This window comes from Plectropomus leopardus, chromosome 24 (assembly GCF_026936395.1).
Source record: "Plectropomus leopardus strain MGB_pleo_1.0 chromosome 24, ASM2693639v1, whole genome shotgun sequence".
Lineage (NCBI taxonomy): Eukaryota > Metazoa > Chordata > Actinopteri > Perciformes > Serranidae > Plectropomus > Plectropomus leopardus.
In genome coordinates, this window is record NC_142199.1 from 9,567,551 (window position 1) to 9,591,500 (window position 23,950).

Below are 23,950 nucleotides of genomic sequence, written 5' to 3' on the forward strand. Positions count from 1 at the left end.
ACACATACAGCACAAGCCCATCTCGCTGGCAAGGTCTAATTACTGCGCAACACCAAAGACAAAACTATCTCCCGTTCAATCTATTTTCCCTGAGAAAAACAACCAGAGTGTGCTGAGCCCACTGAGAGAGGGAGAGAAATATTTTATTAAAAGAGATGAAAATGAGCCCACAAGGTATTTGCCTTTCTACGAAGTTTCCCCGACGCACTGTTTGATCAGCAAAGTGTGTGCAATGTGAACATATGTGACTTGGATTTTAATGTATGTGACAATGTATCAAAGTGTGCAACCTTACCTGAAGTTTGCTCTCCAAAGCAGCAGTGGCGCTGTCTCCGCTGGTCTCGTCCACCACCACCACCATGTGGGTCAGAGAGTTCACCCTCACCTGCTCCAGCTCCAGATCTTCCTGCAGGAGCTGCAACATGGGAACAAAGGTACAGTTTTAATGATGGTGACCCGAGCACAAAATGTGGCTGTTAGCAACAAAAGGTAAACAGTGTTGGTTTTACTGTAAGACTACAGGAGTTGTGGAACAGCCTGCCTGAAGACCTGAGGCCAGCAGAGGGTGGAGACATTTTCAAAAGCAAACTGAAGACCTACCTTTTTATTCTGCCTTTTAATTGATTTTTTTTAAAAAATCTTTTTTATTAGTAGTAATTGTCAACCAACAGTCCAAAAGCTGAAGATATTGAAATTACAAAAATATGAAACAGAGAATCTGAGAAGCAGAATCCAGCAAATGTCTGTGTATTTTTGGTACCCCCCCCCCCAAAAAAAAACAAAACAAAAAAATAATAATAATTCAAAAATTAGTTGATGATTGAGTAATGCACTAATATGTTAGCACTCCTCTTGAGTTAAAAACTTAACTTAAATAACTCAAGACCAATGAGATTTATATGCTAACAAATTTCAAGATGATAATCAAACCAATTGCCACTTGGAATTAAAGTTTTTTCTGTGAGAAAAAAATACCAAAATGCTACCACAGAAGTTAAAGTGTTTGTTTAAACCCCCCACTGCTGGTAACAGGATTCAATTTTCAAAGCTTCTCTGAAAGCTTCCATTTTCTCAAAATGATTTCTCCACTGGTTGCAATCCCAGTCAAAATGAGATTCTGGAGTGCAGCAGAGGAACTGGTCACAAAAACAACAAAAAAGTGAAACACACACACACACACACACAATAAATGGTACCTGAGTCTATTGAGTTTGCTTTTGTGGCAAACCTGTGATTTCTGAGTGAATGTCAGCATGTTGTGTTTGGTGTCTGTCCTCAGTCTTTGGGTAAAATTGTATAGCAACATATGATTGGAGGTAATTTAACCAATCAGAGCCCATTTTCCATTTCCCCCTTTTCAAGTGGCAGGAGAGCCAAAACAAACACATAACCAAACCTGTTTTTGTTTTCAGCATCAGTGCTCCCAAATGTAAGCCAGTGTGCTACCTAAGTGTTTTCCACTGAGTTTAATTTTAGCAGCGTCTGTGTGGTGGCTAATTGTTGTTTCCCCTCAGCCGGAGCCACTTCAGGTTTGCTGTGTTGAGTCTAGTTTGACAGAGCCTCCTACTGTGAAAAGAAACCAAAACCTCCAAATCACACATGAGTTTGACAGCAGTTTGTAAACAGTCTGCTACTTTGATGCTTTTTAGTTGTCAGAGATCTTTAAAACTGCCACAGGAGCAGATGGAGTTAACACGTGTGCAGAGCAGAGCCTCACACTGAACTGATAATTCAGCCTTGACCTTGGAAACAGCAGCTGGAAAAACAACTTGACCACCATCTAGTAGCTGTTTCGTAGCTTTCAGTCCCATCCCAATTATCATGGAAGTAAAGATTTTCAAATGTTCATTTTTCTTCAGGCCACGTTAGGACGTACCGTTCATGCTGGCATAGAAGTTGAAAAAGTTGAGCTTTCTTTTGTATCTCCAATAAAAATAATAGCTTCATTACTATCGCATTTTTTTTAAAAACAAAAGTAAAATTAAAAAGCAAAATTTATAAATACAGCGTCCTCCTGCAGCTCTTTCCTCTCTGTCCAAAGCCTCTCCCACCAGACGACCACAGGCATATGCACGCACTTCATACAGTCGCACACTGTTTACCACACATTGATTTATTTAATCTTATTTCATTGAAGAGTTTCACATAGTGAATTCACTCTCTTTGAGACAAGAATTAGCCAGCTATCCACCTCACTCTGTGTCCCTGCCACGCTCTCCACTGCTGTGGACTGCTGGAAGCAGCTCAGGCTATGGAGCCTCAGTCAGCGTCTGTAGCGGATTGAATCAGAGTGAGGCTGAGGACACACTGATTTGAGGGTCTAGCTAACATTAACAACCTAAACTCGAACATGAAGCTGCAGCTGTAAGCTTTGGGTTTGGTTAGCAGACAGCTTAACTATTTGCAACATTTTCTCTCCATCTCTGAAACCCTTCGCCTATATTGAAAAATAGCTCCCTTAGAGTTATACCGTTCTTTCTGCATACTGAGCGGTATTTAGATATTGAGCTTCGAAGTTTTGCATTCTAAATAGCATAAATGATGTGCATTGAATGAAGTGAAGTAAAAGTGCTGAAGGCAGTTGAAGAAAGTTGAAGATCAAGCACTGAGTTGAAATGTTGAGCATCAATGCTCGCTTGTGCTGAAGGGATGAGCAGAAATGGTCCTGAGAGGAAGAAGTGCTACTTCAAGTGTCTCAACTAGAAAAGATGAAAGTTGATGTTTTAGCTTTAGGGTAAGCAGTAGAAGCAGTAGAAGTCATGTTGGACATTTTAGCAGGAGAGACTTCATAACTAAAAATATTCCTAGTCCCTGAAAGTCAGCAAAGCATTTTGCACCTGCCTTTTCCTTCTGTAGTAAGAGCACTTGAGGAAATAGCTGAATGTGCAAGAGCCCAAGCCACAGTTTGGTCAGTTTGCTGTGCTTAGCTTTCAAAGAACGAAGGCTTGCTCACATGAATAGATTACTGACTACTGGGCTACTGGGCACGGACCCAGCAGAGGCCCGGGTGGTGTAGTACATTTTATTTCTTTGGTATTTTGTGTAATAGTTGGAGAGAGGTGTCAGTGTGGATGCTTTGCAGCAGGAAGCTTTAGAAAGATTTAGACAGCCTCTCTTCTCCAACATGAACAAAATACTGAAGTACGTGGGCCAGTTATCAACCAAAAGCAGCACTAAGAGGAGGTTAATCCGCATGATACCACTAAAATACCACGATTTTTAATGCACAAGTTAAAAGAACTGGTGGGAAAAGATTTAACTGGAATTTTTAAAAATAACACATGATAAATAAAACTAATCGCGACTGATTAAACTTGAACTTGGATGGGGTGGCAGGTAATGCAGAATGAGGCAGCTTTATGCATCTTTGCCCACTGTCTCATAACTTGCCTCTTATTTATCACATGTCAACATGCTCTCCTTCTATCTGCATGAAAACATACGGAATATATGGGCTCAAGCAATAAACAGGAGCAGTATCATCAGCTTTCCTGTCGGTGGTGTAATTATGTATTCTCACCTGTAACAAACTGCTTTGCACATTTCTCACAGGGTAACTGAGACTCCTAAACAACCTTGGTGTGATATTTCCTACATGTCTAAGTACCTGGCTGATTAACCCTTTGAAACTTGCAGCGTCATCACTCTTCTTGTGCCGCTTTAAAATGTCTTTCACGAGTATTTCCACAAATGTTCCACAAATTAAAGAAAATTATTTTTTTTAAAAGCTAGGGAAAAAAAAGAAAAAAGAGCTGTAAAGACCAACATTGGACTGCTTCTTTGCATTGGACTGTACAATGCTTTTTTTTCTAATTCTCAAGTAATTTTCTTGTACTTTTTCAGAATTTGTGTATCATTTGTTCTGTTATTGCATTGCATATTTCTCATGTTTTTGAAAGAAATGAACCCAATCTGATCAGGTTTCAAAGGGATAAATTTCTGATGAAATTTAATATGCTTTATTAACTCCTTTGCATCACATCCCTGGTCATCCAACCCCCCCCCCCGCCCAGACACACACAAAAAGGCCAAAAATCCATTATATCCATTCTGAATCCATTATTCTTGTATCAAAATCTTTTTTTTCCTGTAAAACAAAATAAAATGCATGCCTAAGGCAGCCTGTACCAACCGATGATGACATATATCAATCAGTAAACCTGCAACTTTTTGCCACACAGCAAAAATTATGTTAGCTAGCAACAGCAGCATGGTACCCCCAGGGACACCACGGTTATGGGCCCTTTGGTCAGAATTTTTTCACTTTGAAGAAAGTGGTGTCTGTGACAACTCCAAATTATGCGCAAGGCATTTTACAGTGGACTGCTTCAGCAACTTACATGTTGAGGAAAAGAGGATATACTCTGGAAAAGCTGTTGCATCTGGACTTTAAAGCAAATCTGTGATGCTTATATATCAAAGTTTAAACTGATCTAAGCAGCTCTGTCCTGCTCTTTATTGGATTTGGGAAAGTTTGCACTCCAGCAACCCCAGCCAACATTACTCAAGATAACACTGACACATCAGTAATGCTTCATTTTAAAAGCCTTTTTTGTTGTATATTAAAAGTGAAAATGTTCAGTTTAGAAATATGAGCAGCATAAAGCAGCCAAACAAGATCATGTCAGAGTACAAAAACAAATAATTTGATCTAACATTTGTCACTATCACATTTAGAATACTAAATTAGCTCTACAACCTGACTCCAGAACAGTGCTGCTCCTTCATTACCGTGTGTATTACCAGCTGGTCAGAACTTGCTGTTTTTTCCTGGGACCTGTTGGCTTTAAACTTCGTTTTTAGCATGATATCATGTATGTAGCAGCCCCCAAAACACAGCATCAGGTTTTAAATCCAATTCTACAAAATGGCAAAAAAGTAGCATGACAACGTCTGGGTCCATCATGTGATGCCATAGAGCCCAAAGGGACATTTGCCCCCAGGCAACAGCAAAGTGCAGCTCCTGGAAATCATAAAATAGTTCTGTAGCCGGGAGGCGTATACATGTGTTTCAGGGCTGTCAGTGTTAAAGCGTTAATCGTGATGCAATTAATGTCTGTAATTACTTAATTAATTAATTAATTTTGATGTTAGATCTACCACTGTTAACAATGTGAAGTGCATGAGTATCCTACAGAAAAGGAGAGCTTGACAGACTCAGCAAATGTAACTAAGGAGGATGAGACTTGGCAAACAGTCAAGGAACATGATACTTTTAGCTCAATAACAACTTGTTAGCCTGGATTAGTCGAGCACCTTTTGAAAATCAGAGCTCAGACGAGCAGTAGCTCACCTTGTGCTCTTCCACTTGGTGCTTGACGTCCTCCAGGTCAGGACCCAACGGTTGAGACCCCATCCTCTTAATCCGCGCCTCCGTCACGTCCAACCAATCTGTGAGCTGCTGCAGCTGCTGGTGCTGCAGGTCCATCAGGACCTCGTGGAGTCTGGGGGTGAGAGACAGTTCAGTGAGCTGTCAATCACATGTTGATACTGCGGGGATAAGTCATCATCAAAAAGAGTCTTGCTCAAGAACAGTTCAGAGGGCCAGATGAAAGTCTGGTTAAACACGCAGACGCCCCGAGCAGTGACTGCTGCTGATTTAATTGGTAGAAATGGTAAAAGCCACCTACCCTGCTCCTCTAAGCACCCGTGCTTTTTAGCAAACCCTTGCTGTATTGTCCAAGTGGTATTTGGTAGCCAGGGCCATGTCTGCACAGCTTTGTGCTTGAATCAACAAGATTATCAAAGAAGATAGCTGAACAGTTAATTAAATTTGGCTCAGTGTCAGTTATCATTGGATCCACCATAATTAGAAAGGCCGCTGTTCTTTGTATCCATGAATGTTGGGTACTGTGGGGATCTTCATTGTGTCAAAAGAGATGAAACTTTATTCAGAGAGCTAAATTAAGATTAAAAGAAGCATGTGAAACTATGTGTGTGTCTGTTTGAGTGTATATCTACATTTCTCAATTGGCGAATACACTCTGCCACACTGCTCAGTGAGCTCCTTGATCTTTTTCAGTGTCTCCTGCTTTATACTCCAATATTTGTTTTCAAAACCTGACTGCAATTTCATCACATATTTGAAATAGTTAAGAATAATCCGCTGATGGTGATGAACTCTTATTCTGTAAACAAGGCTTACAGTCGACAGTCGTGCTACACACAGCGGTACTTTGAGCTTAATTGCACCAGCAGTGAAACATGTTCACAATGGCGAAGCTGACATGCAGTTGTTTAACAGGTTCAATGTTTACCATGTTTAAAACATCTTAGTTTAGGTTGTTAGTTGCTAACATTTGCTAATACATCAGACAGGAAATATGTTTTCCAGATTAGGCTCTCATCATCGCACCCCCTTTTGAAGGAAAACAATCCTGCGTCCTTAAATTTCTACTTTAAACACACTGATTTCAACAAATAACATAAGCTGAAGTGTTTATTTCTCTCAAAAAGGCTGATATTCGATTCAATGTCCTGCCACGTTATCAAAAAAAGATAGAAGATATAGATCAGACCAGCACCACATCATCACCAGCAGCGTGTCCCCTTTTGGGGCAAAGAAATCTGCTGTAACATAAGGAGAGAAATGGGTAAAAGGCAGAAAAGCTGTTGTGTGGCGGGTTAACTGACGCTTTCATACTGAGATCTGAGGCAGATAATATACACGAATATTCACTGTCAGAGTGGTTAATCTCTAAATGATGCTAGCTACAATTACTACTAATTGATAGCAAATGTTAGCTTGAGTGGAGGCTGCTGCAGCACCGTTAAGAGTCATACTGTATGGAAGCAGCAATGGACAAAAAGCATGATCTCTACAGGATCTTTGGATTTCTGCCCCCTAAAAGAGGGGGCGACCCTTACATATTGCTAAGTACCCTTATTTGCCAGTCTGATGTATTAGCAATGATCGCAAAGTACAGCTGAGGTTGATGGGAATGTCATTAGTTTTGCAGGTACTAATAAATCAAAGAGTTGTATAATTTGAAATTTTAACATGAAAATGACAAAAGTTATTACAATGAATCCCCATAGAAACATGAGTACCACACAAAATTCATTGTCAGTCCATCCAGCATTTGTTGAGATATTTCAGTGTGACCAACATAAAACCTAAAAACCTTTGACAGCGTATCTACCTGCTCTGTCTCTCCATGCTTGCCACCCTCAGGTGCTCCCACCGGGAGTTCAGGAGGTTCATCTGCTCCCTCACTTCTGAGTCCTCCTCTTCACTCAGGTTCCCCTCTCCCAGCAGGGCGGAGCCGGCCCGGAGGACTCTCCCCACGCTGCCTTGGTGGGTGGTCAGCTCCACCATGTAACCCTGGTGAAAGACAGTTCACACACACACATTTCACAGTGATCTCCGCTCATTTTGCCTAATTACCCCTCCAAAAGAAGAGGAGTACCTCACATCAGTACTCCCACTGAACGACCCTCATTCACTTTAACTGCTCTCAAAATACATTTCCACCTCTCACCTCAGCACTTAATCTATTTCCTCCAAGCACTCCTATATGATCCTTCTAGGGTCTCACACAGCAAAATGGTCAGGGTTAATTTAATTTTCAGAGCGTAAAAGTCGATAGTAAGCCAGTGTTCCTGTAAGTCCACATCCATCAGAGTTAATTCAACACTTACAGTTGGCTTTAAAACAGCTGCTCAGTGCTGGAACAGCTCTGCAGGTAAACAATTTAAAAATTCAAAGATCAATTCAAACTAAGTTACGAACACTGGATTTATTTACTTCCTGGGGGAGACTCATCTTATTATTTTCAGGAATTCTCTAAATCCCCCTAAATGTAAATGTGGAAGTTTCTTGTTACAGTTTAGTCTTCTCGGGTGTGCTGCCTTTTTCAGATGTTTGTTCGCTTCCCATCAACAAACAGCAGAGACTGTTTTTTGGTGATGGGCCACTTTACACTCATTATTGCAGTCTTTTCAAGCCTGGCCCTTCAGTGGAGTGGAGAGAGAGAGGCTCATTCTTTTCTCTAACTACACAGTTTTCCTAGTTATTGGACATAGTATGTTGTTATGGATTGATGGCTGCTATTACTTTAACTTCTTTGTTGTTTTTTTGCCTGGGTTATGTCCTTGCAACTGACTTAAGGGGAAAAAACAATGTGTATTGTTTTTGCTTACAGTTTTCAACAGAAGCACATTATTGCTGCTCTGTTACCACTACAAGAATCACAACTCATTATATAACTACAATTAACATCTCGTTATAGCATCGTGGATGTGTGATTCCTGCCAGTACTACCAAGCCAATGCTCTGCTAGGGAAAAAACAGTCTTAAATGAATAGTTTTTTTTAATGATAACTAATTACAGCCTTATTATTATTAGCAGAACTGTAAAGTTTGGCCATTTCATGTGAAGAAATCGATTTTTTTTTTTAATAACACTGCAACTCTTGCTGTAATGAGCTGCTTTTGGTATGTTGAGTAAACACATTATTCACATTTTGGAAACAAAAAACTGAAAAATGTCATACAAAGACAAAGCAATTGAGAGGATATTTTAAAAATGATTTCTACAATTAAACAACTATATAAATTCATGATCATTGCACATCTGTGTTCTCAGATAAGGTTAACAATATACACTGACAAAACATATAAAAGATATATTAATGCAAATACTTTCAGGAAAATACTCAAATATTTGAGGGACACCAACAAACAAACTGAAGTTGTATTTAACCTAGAAATATGATCTAGCTTTTAGCAAAAGTAGCTAAAGATTATGATACTGGAAAATAACAGGTTGGTTAAAAGTAGGAAAAAACTTGGCAGTCAAGAAAAACAAAATAATATTTGTGCTCCTTAAGAACACTAGATCTCTTGTTTTAATGAAGTGCTTTTCTGCTGAATATCATGGATGAATCTTTGTTTACAGTGGAGTATTAAACAGATGCTCTGTTTAAAAAAAAAAGCTGTTCTCAGAGTACAACTAATTATAGCCTTGTTACAGCAGAGTTTCACTGCTCTGGCTCTCACCTCATGTGTGTGGAACTGCTCCTTCACCTCCTCCACATTGTTGGAGATGGGAGGCTGGCCCTGGAGCCCGTCTTCAGCCGATAGCAGCCACGTCAACACCTGAAAATTCAAATTAACATATGAACTTAAAAGCAGCACAATCACCAGAATAAATGTTGCCTACAAATTACAGATGAGTCACAAATGGACATTATTACAAAGCGAATACTATGAAACTTTATGTATCATCAATGCTGTGGTTAACGTTTGGTTTGGTTTAGGCAGAAAAATAAAAGATCATGTTTGTGCATCCAATATTTGCTTTTAGTGGCACAATGCAAATGCAGCAATTACTCTGTAAATTATGACCGCTTTTTGTGGCATTATACCCGTAAAAAAAAAAACGTCTTTGGTGGCTATAAAGCTCCTGGAAAAAACGACAGGTTACTAAAACACAATCGGTTTTGTTGTTTCAACTAGGTGAAGCCACCATCCACGGTCCTCTTCACCTTCAGATGACAAAGCTCAAATACTACATCACTTCAATTTTTTTTGTGTTGCATTCAGACACCTTTCACAGGCATTTAACTGTTTAAATTCTGAGCAAATTGGTATGATTTCTTTCAAAAACATAGGGAAAAAAGGCAATGAGATACTTGCTAGAAAAGAAAATTATTTTTAGTTATAAATTTAAAATTACGTTGTGGAACTTTTGTCATTTTAAGCACTTTTTTTCATGTATTTCCCTTTTTTTCACTTTCTCTTTTTGTTGCAAATTTTAAAATAATTTTTATATACTCTTTTACTCCTCTGGTGTTTTTGAAAGAAATCAAGCCAATTTGCTCAGGTTTCAAAGAGTTAATGCCCATTTGGTGCGATAGGGAGAATTTCCAGCAGCATAACAGTGTATAAGGAATTGAGTAAAAATAAACTCCAGTGTGTGTTTTCATGGGAATGAAAGAACATGTCACCCAGTGCAACAGTGTGGCTCATTGATGTGTTTTTAATAGTTTCTGGACAACAATGGAGCTCTGTGGCACAGAGGAAGAAGATATATTAGTCTTTGATACACACACAATACAGTCAGATACATCTATTGTTGGTTTTGCTCTGCACAGGGGATTTTTCGACAATAAGAAAGATATAGAATACCACCAGACTTTTACCTTTGACAGAAAAATACATTAAATAGAAGATATGAAACACTTGTTTATCACCACTGTAGTGCCATACTGTACCTCCTCCAGTGCAGCCTGGTAGCTCTCCAGGCTGGTGGAGCCTGGAGGCAGAGGACTGAGGCCCCGCTGTAGCTCCTCCTGGCCGGGACTTAGGAACTAGAGAGGAGAGGGATGAATGGGAGATAACAGACAGAGATGGAGCATGATTGTGGAGAGGAAGATGCAGAGGAACGGAGGACGTCAGGGTTAGAGGGCAGGATAGAAGAAGGTTGAGAAAAAGAGGGAACAAAGGAAGGTTATAAGTGAGGGAAAAGGGGGCAAGGAGAGATCAGCAGGCAGCATGGAAGAAAGGTGGACAGGAAAGATAGACAGAGATGAGGAGAGGCCTGTCAGTGTTAGCCATTACCGGTGCCGACAAGCAGTTCTGGCCTTTGTCCAGCCTCAACAACTTGTCCTCTTTCTCTCTGGGTCTCTCTCTCTCTCTCATTCTCTCTTCCCGTATCTCTCTTTGTGTGCGCACTACTGATCTGGACACTAACAACTTCTCTCTTTTTATCTCGGCTCCACGCTCCTCCTCTCGCTCTATTCTTCTCTCTGGTAATAAGGTTCTGAAAAGATACACAAGGCCCATCCGCAGCGCTGATAACTGTCCAGCCTGAGTCAGAGCTGCTCTCTCTTTATGCCTCTTTTGTATTACAAATGTGTTGGGATTTGTCTGATGGTGGAGACTCTGAAATACTCTGAACTGACAGAGTTTACAGCTTGTGAAGTAATAAAATACAAAATAAATGCTGGGTATTCAGCTCCATGTCAGTTTAAAGCATGCTCTTATTTTAAACTCTATCTTAACTCACCAAGGTGTCCAAATAAAACATCTCTGACTGAGGCAAAGTGAGGACAATGCATTGCAAAAATCAATTCCTCACGTTCTCAAGGGGAGACTTTGGGGAACCTTGTTGCAAAGAGATCTGGGTTTTATGCTAGTTTCTGCTTTACATTCTACTTTCTAAATAACAGTGGGCTGTGCTTGAGTAAAGCTTATCTGACATATTATCTTTCCTTCTTGTGATGCCTTTTTGGTGCCAGCCAATTTAAGTCGAGCACCCTGCTGTTACATTAAACATTTGACACAGTCTCGGAGCAAATTAGGGGCCACGTTTAGTTACGCAGCGCAGGGTGACGGCTTTGAAAATGCATCTGAACTTTTTGAAATGTCATGTTGTGGAATACAGGGAACATATCAAAAAAGTACAAGATGAGCAGATGAATAATTACTGCTTTTATGCAGTTATGCGGTTAGCTTTTAACAGGTAGGCACTGTTGTATTTAATGATGATGACAGATGAGAAACAAACCTGTCTGTCAGTTTGTATTTATTTGGAAAGGTATTGATGTAAAGAGTAATGATTTTAGATTGGACTGGGGCTGTGCAATATATATCGCAATTATACTGATACTGTGATCCAAGACTAGATATCATCTTAGATTTTGGATGTTATATTATCGTAAGTATTGTCTTTTCTTGGTTTTAAAGGCTACATTACAATAAAGTGATGTAATTTTCTGAACATACTAGACTGTTCCAGCTTTTCTATTATTTACCTTTATCCACTTATGCATGGTTTGCGCTCACCATACTAGTTTTCTTCTGCTGTTGGCAGCCTGCTTTTCCAGTAACTGGTAAGACTTGTTGACTTCTTGCTTATTCACAGAATGTTTTGATTGTAGCCGCATTGCGTTTTGGAGCATATTGCAACAAAAATCACACTGAGTGTAAAATCCTCTGTGCATGCTTGTAGCTTGTGTGCCCTCTACAGAGGCCTGCACCATAGACATCTAGTGTAAACAAAGTTTTAGTCATTATATGCACAGTATTGATAGTTATTTATCAGAAATCTGTGAAAGCTCCAATAGTCAACCCTGCAATATCATCACAATATCAGTATCAAGGTATTTGGTTAAAAGCATCATATTTGATTTTCTCCATATCGCCCAGCCCTAGTTTGGGTTCGTAATATGTAGTAAGAGCTTTAGTTTTCCTCGCCTTTTAATCTTTCTACTAAGCTAAGCTCATCATCTCCCGGTTGTTGCTTCATCGTTAAGGACAAGAGAGTGGTATGTTGGTCTTGAATAGCTTCAAAAAGATTAGAATCTTTGAATCTTTGAAGCATTCGGCTCAGCCCGAGTGGTACAGATCTTGTCATCTAACTCATAAGGGAGTTTTCTAAATTTGGATTCATAATAATCCTCATCTACATCGGCTAAAAGCTTGCTGTCAGTATCACTACTGTTAAAAAAGAAAACCTTGTTAAGTATAGTTAGTGTCACTTCTGACTCATGAATATATCAAATCAAGAGTAAAATACATTTCAAAATATGGACTGTATTGACACATAATGTGTTTGACAGGCAGGAGCAAAAAATGTCCAACTTAACAAGTCTTAAAGTCTTAAAAGTCTTAAAAGTCTTAAAATATTATTTTTATTCGCAAAGTTAAAAGAGCCTGACAGTGATTCCACTTTTCAATGAGTTTTCACTTAAAATAAAAAAATATATATATAAAGACTTGGTGTGATGGACATTTTTCGGCAATGACAAACAAGAGCAGACAAAACAACAAGTGGTGCAGCCAGAACATGCACAGACAGATGGACATTTGGCATAGAGTGTTAGCACTGCGAGACACGGACCTGATCAGTAAAACGCCTCCTCTTTTGCTCGGGCGACTTGACATATGCAGCCTGGGTGTAGGCATAGCTTTTATAGCGAGGCTGAGGGGAGGGACTCCGCACTCGGCCATGAGCCACACTCACTGTGATCTGAGAGGGAGATGGAGAGATAGAATGAGCAGAGGAGAATAGGAAAGAGGAGGAGGGAGAAAGAGTTGGCAGAAGAGGCCAAAACAGAGGAGGAAGACAGAAAAAGAGAGGCGAAAGGATGCAAAACATAGAGCGAAAAAAGATCCAAAAGCCAAATTATATAGAAGAAGAGGGGGCAGAAAATGAAGGGGCAAAGAGCAGGAGAAATACAGAAAGCAAAATAAATCGACAGGAGTAAACAGAGAGCGAGTGGTGTTGAGAAATTAAGATGAGGAGAGATGAGAAAGAGAAGCAGAAAAACAGAAGAAAAAAAACATGAATAATCACACATGAGCTCTGTTTCCATCCAAATGTCAAGCTAATTTTAGGTGAACTTTCGAAACGGCATGAATTAAAAAATCAAACACAGATTTCTTGTATTTCCATCACCGAAGTGTCGAGAAAACACATCTACAAGAAAAATGGGAAGCCTCTAAAATTAATATTGGGCAAGTTGTTATTTACTTTAATTTCAGCAAATGTTATAAATGCTGGCATTTCTAATGTTCTCTCAAGATGAAAACGGAAAAAAACGCTGCAATAAACCAAACCATATCAGGCATCTTATACAGTTCAGGAAGGTTGTGGTGAATGCGTAAAACCCAAAGTCACTATAATTAACTTTCACAGTAAGACTGAACCATTTACTTACATAATTCCTTTAGAAAAATGTAATTAAAGTTAAAAAACACATTTCTAGCCTTATAAATGAGAGGCTCTAAAGCAATAAATGTACCTTGGCTCAGATCACTATTACAAAGTTAATTTGACTTTTCTTTATGATAAAGCATTTACTTTTATCTTGAAATGCTCACTTGTGGTGCAGTACTCCTGCTTAGCAAAATTTACACTGGATGCATTAATGTGTAAGTAGCAATATTCACTGAACAATACACCATATTTTAGAAGCGGATCATGCATTTTTCATTAAATGTAATCTAAAAAACAAATTTCTCGCTCAGATAAAGTGGATTTGAATTATAACGTAGAATTAAAATAGTAAAAACTCAAGTGTGCGCTCTATCGCTGCTGATTATGTTTTCCAAATTTGATAACTTAAAGAACTCCTTGGATGGAAACCCGGCTACAGATAATGCAGACACGAGAGAAGCCAGAGGTGGAAAGAAAGAGAACAGATGTGTTATGCAGATGTGGACAGAATGGACAACAGATAGCAGCGCAGAGTCAAAGCTGATGTTGCTGTGAGCAGCTCCTGTTCGACAACCCTCCGTCCCAGAAGTCCACTGCACCCATCCAGACACACACTCCTGCCGGCTGATGTTTAAAAAGTCGACAGATTTACACTTTGTTTTCTCTCCAGGGAGAGAGATCACTGGCCTGTTTGGCATCCTGCATCACACTCACTCTGGCACATTTATCCGAAAACTAGCAGCAACTCTGTAAAACTGCAGTCCTCAGCAGTTTATCATCATCTATCATTAATTGGCGAGTAAACAACTGACTGATCTTTAGCTTCATTATATCTAATTAGAGGTGTTGATAGGCAGTTTTCAGGCTCGCTGTCTCCACCTTTTTTTAACCCTACAGTGGCTGCAAAACGTCAATTTATTTTAAAAATAGAGTTTACTAAAGTATGTAAAACTTGTGACGGTGTGAACTGCAGTGAAACCACCCACAGATCAGCCCCGAGCACAAAGTGTTGATTATCTACTGACCTATCAACAGACTGCAGCTTTTCTAGTTCCACCTTTTAGTAACGGATCCGTGTGTTTGTTACACCAAGCAGAGGGATGATGAAAAATGGGGACAATTCCAAAATAACTAAAGGTACCATCCACACTGTTTAACTATGGAAATACATACATACTGAACTGAACGTAACTGTACTGACTTGCTAGTAGAAACACCCCATAATTCTCCGCAAGAAAGCAAATACGCATTATTGTGCTAATTAAAAGGTGAACTCAAAAATGTGAAATGATATTAAAGGAGCTATATGTAAGATTTGATATACGTAAGATGTCTATGTATTGTTTTGTAGAGTGATCCACTGCTAAACAGCCAGGGACGGCCGTCCCTTCTGTAATATTACATCCTGGCCTGAGAGGCGATAGTGAGTCGATGCCTCTAGAGAGCTGCAGGAGAGGATGAAGGTGTTGCGCCGGTTAGCGTTGTATCGAAGTGTGTTCCCCTGTTGAAAAGTGTTAATGCGTGGTGCCCCCCTTGGTGGTCATGGTTAGGGCTAAAGGTTTGGGTCAGGTTTAGGCGGAGAGGAAAAGCATATCGATGGGAAACAGTGCTCGACACAACACTGGAGTCAATGGATACAGTGTAGAAGTTACAGTCTCAGTGAATTAGTTAATGTAAAAAACACAGCGATGGCAGAAGCGCCAGGAAAACAACCGAGAGTAAAAAATGTAGTTTGATATTAAACTTTTCTTTTAGACTGATAACTAACATCTAACGCTGGTTATTTACTAAAACATCTTAAGTGTAACTAATGAAAACACAAACTGTAGGCTTAAAGTTTGCGATAAACTTTTCAAATGATATGACTGTTTACTTGTGGCATTGCTAAAACTGAGAAAAGTAAGCTATAAAGTGAACTATGCACAAACACCACACGTGAAGATCATAAGATAGCAGCTTTATTTTGACCGGATGTATTTTTGCTCTGCCGTCAGATATGAGTTGCCTTTATTTTTGACTGGTGACTGTAAATAGCGGTTGTATGGACACAGTTGTAGACCGACATTTAAAGGGTGAAATACCATTTGGTTGGACTGGGTGGCTGGAAATTACAAATAGCTCCTCAAACATGCAAGTAAATGACAATTTAATCAAGTATACAGTATACAGTGCACTCATAGTAATGTACTCTACTGTAACATTTGGACTGGGGTCAGTTGGCAGTGCTGCAGCTTTTGGCAGCAGAGGCAAAGGAGTGTAGGTGTGCTGCACACACTCACATTGCTTTTTATAATAAATGATTAATGTTTGAGAGGTAACCCGCACATCCCTTCCAAATGTTTTACATGAAAAATTCAAGAGACGGCTTACTGAAATCAGTCCACTAATGAGTCATTGAGTGTACAGCAAACACAGTTTTAGGTGGAACCTTTTGGATATGGTTCACCAAAGGCTGTACAGTTATTGTACTGTATGTGGGGTGGATGTAAATCTAAGTCCAAATGGGGGTTAAATGTGTTTTTACTTTCCTTTTATGCCCCTCAGTCCTGAATTTAATGTGTGTTAACACATAACATGGTCTGTAAGGACAAGCAATTACATGCATACTTCATCAGTGAATGAATGACTCACCAACAACAGAAATAAAGAAACTCTAAGTCCGAGCAAAACAAAGACGTTCCCGATATGTTTAACATATTTTCAGTCTGGATAAATGGGGTCTGTAATTGAAAAACTGTCCATGATTGACAACACAAACTCCATCTAATTTTGTCACTTCATTAAAGCCACTATATGGACAAAAGTATGTGGACATAAACCCATTTGTGATTGCTGAAAATCTCATTCCAAGGCTATTAATATGCTGCTCTAACAGCCTCCACTCCTCTGGGTTCAGTCTTTTCAAAAGTAGAAAAACATATACACTGCAGAATCTGACAAGCTGATCTTAAAATAATAATAATATTGTCGTGAAAAAGAAAGTAAATATAACTATAAATCTTAATTTGCATTTATTTTATATCTAAGTGTTAAGCTTATGTGAAATTTAGCTGAGTTGTTAAGTGTTAAGTAACTTCAGTAAACAATATTACTGTGACTTAATTTAATTTAAGAGGATTTAAATTAAGACGATTTTGCCAACAGTGAAGTTAGGAGATTTGCAAGTTCTGTTTTGTTAATGTTTTAAGACAATACAAATACAACTGAGTAGTTTGCAACCGGCATAATATAGGGCACAGTACCCTTGGTTTGCCTGAGTTGGTAACACACTGAAAGACTGATTTAATTAAACTTTAATTAAATTTTTTAGTTGCAACAACTTCACAACATTAAGTAAATATAACTACATTTTAAGATATAATGTAAACATAAATCAAGAGTAACAGTCATAGTTACTTACATTTGTCTAGGCAATCAGTTAACTTTTTTTTAAAAAAAAAGGAAATCAACTTGTCATATTTTACAGTGTACAAGGGATTTACTGACAGACTAACGTTAGAGAGCAGTTCTGCAGAGATCACATGATTGATGACATGAATGCTTAGACAGAGACAGTCAATCACACCCCCACTGTTTAGGAGTTTACCTTTAAAATCACACTGTAGTCAAACTGTACAGGTGCAACATTTTCACACAGCAGGCTCTTGTCTTAGTGGGACAAATAACTTTTAATTGATCACTAATCTGCGTCTTGTTTGACATTCCCAAGCTGCCTTGTCTATGAGCCGCTGCATCGCGAACACCGAGTCAACCATTCCACCACAGACATCATAAAAGTTTCATCTCTCGCTGTCTCGGCTCTTTCTCCCCAGCTATCAATCTCCCCTTTCACCTCCATCCCGTCTCTCTTCTCTCCTCTCTCTCTTCACCTGTCATCATCTCTCTGTCTGTCTCCCTCTTCTGTTTTACCCCTCGCTGTTTTCCCCTTTCTCTCTTTCAAGGTGGATTAGGTGTTTTTCTCGCTGTAAAGAGCAGACAGCCAGAGGCGACCTAGCCCGGGATCAAACGTTTCCTGGCAAATAACTCTTAGCGTTTGTTTTCACCTGCTCCGGGCGCCACTCGGATGGAGTTTTAGTGCATCAGGACACCTCAGATAATGTCACAGAAAAGCCGACTTTTCTAATTTTAAGCAATTGTCTCAAACTTTGGGTTTTTCTCACTTTATTTTCAGTGAAGAGCTCTCCTCCCCCCTGGGTCTCAGGTGGTGGTGGTATGGTGTTGATGTAAGGAGGTGGTGACAGCGCCGCTTTGATGATGACAGATGAGGGGGGAGGCAGATAATAGCCGCTGTCAGTAACTCCTTTTTTTCCCTCCCGTCTTTCCTCTCCGCCGCTCGTTTTATTGCCATCTGACTTGTTCCTCGCACTCCCTGTTTGTCTGCTCCATCTCAGTCTTCATTTCCCTCCCATCCACCTCTTCATCTCTCTGCACATCTTTATATGTCTTTACACTTCCCCACTTCCTTTCTTTGCCCTCCTTTTTATTCTCCAAAATCTATACCTTTTCTTCTTCATCGTTCTCTCCGTCTGTCCGATTCCTAGAAAAAAACAAAGGCCTGCAGTTTCTCTACACTCCCAGATGAAGGAGGGTTTGAGGCCATTAAACTGAATGAGATAATAATATTACCAGCCATTACTCCAGGAACTTCACTCCATCCTGCTGCGATTCGGTGCGATAGCATGACACTGACCTCTTCTTAACTCAGCTGTAAAGGTCAGCGCTGGTGGATCTAATTTGTGACTTGAGATTTGGTCGATTTTTTCAGCACTTTCATTCAGAGGTTCTGTCTAAATTTAGCGGTCAATTGTCATTCCGACGCTCGCAAATTTCAGGTGCTGACTGAAAGAATGAGAAAGGGGATTTGTCTACTCCTCACTGAAAGGTGACTACATCTCCCAGCATGCCTAACAGGGCTTCCCCAGGAACAAGCACAACGACGATTACAGAGCATCTGTTTGCTGCCTATGAGACCCTTTTCTGAACATGTGGCTACAAAATGAGGCGATGAGCGGATGAACGGACAGATGGATAGTGATTAGGTGGATGCTGAATTTAAGTTTCCTATTAAACTCAGCTTTGGGAACACAGAATGTTATTGCTTTGTCTATGAAAGATCTCAAGATGGTTAGTTACTTCAACTCTATCACTGATTTTTCATGCCAGAAAACACATTACTTTTTGCCAATCTTAGGTTTTCAATAGACAGGGTTCCAACAAACTGTAATCGACAACATTTTTCAAAACTTTTCCAAGACTTTTCAAGGACCCAAAATATAAACATTTTTTGCTGTCCAATTCTATTCAAACGTAAAGACAGCATCCCATATGATGACCTAATTTCTGCTTTTAACTGCTTCTGGCTATGATAAATGCAGTCTTTAAAGAAAACATGCCTTTTGGAAATTTAAGACAAAAAAACATGCCCCAATTGTTTAAGTTTTCTACAGAAATTGCCAAAACATTTGAAGAAAAAAAAACAACTCCAAAATGTTCAAGTTCCCCATAAAAATCTCTAAGAATTTAAAACGAATGAAGAAGAAAGTAAGAAAGATCAAGAAACAAACAAATAAAAAGAAAGGTTTTCCCAAACAATTGCCAAAAATAACATAAAATAAATAAAAATAGCCAGAAATGTATAAAGAAAACAAGACTTCCACATAAAAGGGCTCGGTATTGCTTAATAAATTTATAATACCAGTTCTCTTTAAGTAATGCCATTACCAATAAAGGAAGGCAGGAAGTTGCGTCGCTTGGGGTTTAGAGATGGTGCAAAAAGGATTACATGCAGGTAGTGTTTGACTGGAAAAGTTTTAATGCTACTTGGTTCTTTGGGTCGTTTCAGTCGACACATTAAAGGTATCAAGGACCGACATCCCGTTATACTATAAAGCAAACCAAATATTACAAATCTAGATTGTTGATATGTATCCCTCCTCTATCATATTTTAACTTTAAAGTGCTCTTTCTCAGCTTTGAGCTGATAATACTGTATAGTACAGTTTTTTCCAAAATTCTCGAGGTTAGAGGCAGAGATAAAATTACTTAGTTTTCAGAGTGCGCCCACACAACAATACTGCTCCACAAAAAAGATTGACCTGAAATGGTATTTTCTGTCTAATACAATTCCAAGAGCAGTTAAGCTAAAAGGTTATTGTCTTGTGGCATATGTTTTCTTTTTTGGCTCTCTGTTCCAGAATGTCTGCTGATATAATCATAATATTTACGTAAATTTGCAGCAATTTCTCCTGTTAATCATGCCTTGTGATTAAAACAGTTGTGATAATCTGCTCCTGCAGGAAACCTGCTCCCAGTTTGTGGCACCACTGAGAAGAAAATATGCTCTCAAACTGTTAATTATCCAATTTAAAAAGTAGAATCCAAACAGTGTTTCTCTTTTTAAAGCTTGTGAGCCTGTGTGGCTTCTGCCTTGCACCTTCATTTTATTTTGCAGAACTACAGGGAGATGGGGAGTTTCAAACCTCTCTCTGATGTTTTTCTTTTACTGCTTGTAGAGAATAGCAAGAATGAAATGTCTTACTGACCCTTGATTATTGAATTTATTCTCAAAGATCTCCAAATCTCTGCCAAGTTTCTTTATATTAATTCTGTTCTTGATGTTGCTGCCACGTAGTGCTGATTAAGGACAACTCTGTGGACATTTGAGAGCCAGGATCATCCCCTCTGTTTCTTTCATCCCCTTCAGTTTCATTCAAATACTACAACAGAGAAAGGCTCCTGCTGGGAATTTCACAAGCCCACTTAGTAATCTTGATAAAGTGGCAGGTTGGCAGAATAGCAGGACAGGAGTGTTGATGCTGTGAAGGAGTGCAAATTCATTTTGTAACTAGGTTAGATTATCCTGTTCTGGGGCTGATAATGTGCAGTGGACAAACAACTGCAGTCATTTAGTTGTATAATCTGCAGTACTATAGAGTCTACTTGAGTATGATTGTGCCGTGTGGGCACTGCCACAACAACAAAGACATGAAATGTAAATGTGAAGCTCCAGGACCAAGTGAGTGTACAGCACAGACACAATGCATGCACAGCGAAGGCTCATGGGATATGAATCATGGCATCTTACTACTATCACAGCGTGAAGCAGTCATGGTAACAGTGACACCAAATTGCACAGACACAATGACAAGAATCACTGGAGGGTAGATGCCACAATTACCATTCAGCTAGTTCCCATGATGTGTTACCACAGAAGCAACAGTGGCATGTAACTATGGTAACAGGATGCCATGCTTCTATGGCAACAACTTACAGCTCATTAGTTTTGGTTTCCTTGTGAGATTGCTTTTGTGACTTTTTTCAGTTGAAAACTTTTCAACTGTACCTCTCGCAGTGTTTCAAAGTGGTATTATGTGGTAAACAACCTGATTGCTCTTCCATAGAGCTATGCAAATAAATATAACACTAATATCTGAAAGCGAAAAAATGGCAAAAGAAAAACTGTCGTCTTAATATCAACCATAAAAAAGAAACTGAAACTGGCTCTTAACATGGCAAGTCTGCAGACATCACTTAGGTGAGACAAAGTTAATTATTATGAGAACGTAAACAAACTTGTTATGCCATAGACTCGTGAAGTTATCAAACAAGTGTGTCTGTTTTTTAATAATCTTAGATACTCGTTGGTTACTGGGGAAAGCTACCGAAAGCTACCAAGTTGCTGAATAATAGACACAATTACTTTCATCCATAAATTGAGCCTTCGTTTTCCTCAGCTATCACACCTGATTACATTGTGCAATCAACATTTACCTCATTATGATAAGTTAAAGCAAAGAATTATCTATTTCCACTATAATGAAAGTGACTCTGGCACTTACTCAGACACAAGACTGACTTTTTAATTTACTCTCACATTTATATTCTGTCTGAAAGGGGCTTTGGTGACATGATTAAAGGACTCTAACCCTGACTTGAGGCTTCACGAGGCATTGTGGGATTTTAAGTGACGTGAGACTGAGAACAATGTGAAAAAAGGAAGGCTTCAATAGTTAAAAAAAAATACTTTTTGCAAGCAAAAGTAGATAATATTTCCCCGACAACTCCGCAGACAATTGAAAATATTTGCATTGGTGTGACAGAAAATTTAGTCTTAACCTGCTGTGGATGAATAACTGTGGAGAAGATCATTATCGCAATCTGAATGAAGCTTGGAAAAAATTGCTAGAAAAAAAAGAGAAAAAAATGTTTCTCTTTAAAAAATACAGAAATTGTTTCGGAGAAATTCCAAAAACAATGAGCCATCACCATGTCACACTGCAGTCTTAGTAACAGCAACACATTTGTCAACAGACAGCAATAACTGAAAACGTGTGTATGTGTGTGTGCTGTTCCACCTGTTTGTGTGTCTAACCTGCTGGGAGAAGCGCTGCTGGGTCTGGATCTGGTAGTGCTCCTCTGTTGTTACCCGGGCGATGCTGGCCGTGGTTGCCCGCGGCAGCGTCTCCACCTCTTTGATGGCTTCCATGGTGATGCTTTGGGGAAGCACCTGGAAGAGTGATGTCACGTACATGATGACGCTCTTCTTGTCAGGGTGAGGCACCGCCACATCTGAAGAGCAGGAGGTGAGAACAAAGTTAATGTTGAAATTCGAGTATAAACCCTTTGAGATGAACTTCCTTGTTTTTATGGGAGACTTAAGCAAGGAGACCTAAAGTAATGCAAACAAGAAGCAAACTGAAATCCATCTGCACCAACATTTAGTGGTTCAATAATTGTTGATGCCATTTTTAGATGTGGATATTTGCTGGTTTTCTTCATTTTCTATGATAGCAAACATAACAAATATTTGGGAGTTTTGGACTGTTGATGTGACAAGCCAAGACATCTGAAGATGTTGACTTGGGTTTTAGAACATTTCAAGGGCCATTTGTCAGTATTTTCTGTGGATTAATCAAGAAATTAATTGGCAGAATCATTAGTTGCAGCCCCAGAAAACAAATCCGAAACTATTGAGGAAGTTATCTCAAAGAGATGGAGCTTCAAAATGAAGGTCAGTGTGCGATCGCCTCTTATGGGGCATCCAAGAAGCTGTAGGTTGATGCACTCGATTATTCAATGGCAAAAACATTCATTTTTCTTTATGCTCATGAATAGCTGTAGGCCTCTTCTTATTTCCCATAGCATCAGTGTGTCGGCCTGTCTGCCCTGAATCTGCAGCTAAATTAAGTCTGAGCAAAGTTTTCCAACAGGTGGAGGAGAGATATAAGAGAGCGATCATTTCGGGAAGGGTGGCCAAGAGCCTGTGGCCTGGCCAGTCAACCTGGGGCAAAACTAATAGAGACAGATCACAGCAAAGCCAAGACACAGCAGATAAATGAACAGATAGAGAGAGGAGAGCTGAGGGAGAGGAGGCTGAGAGCAGAAAGGGAGGAAAGTACGACGGACAGACATGGAGTACTAATGAACTGACGGTACGTGGTTAGCTCACGACTGTCGGAATAATGAACAAGAAAAAGAAAGAAGAAGGCAATGGAGAGAGGGGAAAAAAGAGAGAGAAAAATAGCCAAATGCAAAGTAACAGAAAAAAGTGTGTGCCAGGAAAGATATGTGTGTGAGTGGATAGATAGATAAAGCTCGAGTCATATATTTGGCTGTGGAATACTGATTTATCAGCATCACAGAGAAATCTGAGGGTGTTATTGTTTGTCTGCGGAAGACAAACAGCTCCGTGAATAATGCAACCATCTGCAAGTGTGTGTCTAAGTGTGTACACATCCCTCACTTGTTTAGTCCACTCTGTTTTTCCATCCCATGGTCTCCATTTTAATTATTGCACCACAGCTACTTTTGTGTGTGCATACCTATGAGGCTCTGCAGATGACGTGTGTATGTTGGAGAGTGTTTATGCATGTATGGATATATGTGTGTGTGTGTGAATGTTTGCATGTTCGAGTGTTATGCATGTTAATGCATTCATGTTTGTATAAGCATGATGCAGTGGCTGCAAAATCCGTCCACAAAGGCCATTTTTACAAGCAGCAATAACAACCTATATTTACCTTTATTGTTAGGCGGCCACTGGTGTTTGTGTCCCGCGTGGAACCAAAAGTCGATGTTGAGTTATTCTGAAAACACAATCTCTGTGCTGATTGTCGCTGCTCTTTTATTTTCTTATTCTATATTGCTTTTATTGTTTATCTGTCTTTGATGTAAAATACTATGTGATTTCTTTTTATCTGTGAAAGATGCTATACAAATAAACTTAATTACTTACTAGTATGTCAAAGTATGTCAAGGTGGCATTAGTAACAAACATACTTATC

The 23,950-nt window shown here is 39.3% G+C and overlaps 1 protein-coding gene across 2 annotated transcripts in view; it reads right to left on the minus strand.

Annotated features, from left to right (window-relative positions):
* The window catches only part of dmd (dystrophin), a 324,760-nt gene that overhangs the window by 165,076 nt on the left and 135,734 nt on the right, over positions 1–23,950 (minus strand). For both annotated transcript variants that reach the window (XM_088074779.1, XM_042513262.2), the window contains exons 12-18: positions 22,039–22,235; positions 12,849–12,977; positions 10,219–10,314; positions 9,002–9,100; positions 7,143–7,324; positions 5,294–5,444; positions 296–415 (exon numbers count right to left, since the gene is read on the minus strand). In XM_088074779.1, the coding sequence (XP_087930905.1) occupies positions 296–415; positions 5,294–5,444; positions 7,143–7,324; positions 9,002–9,100; positions 10,219–10,314; positions 12,849–12,977; positions 22,039–22,235 (974 nt within the window). The remainder of the gene's footprint in view (positions 1–295; positions 416–5,293; positions 5,445–7,142; positions 7,325–9,001; positions 9,101–10,218; positions 10,315–12,848; positions 12,978–22,038; positions 22,236–23,950) is intronic.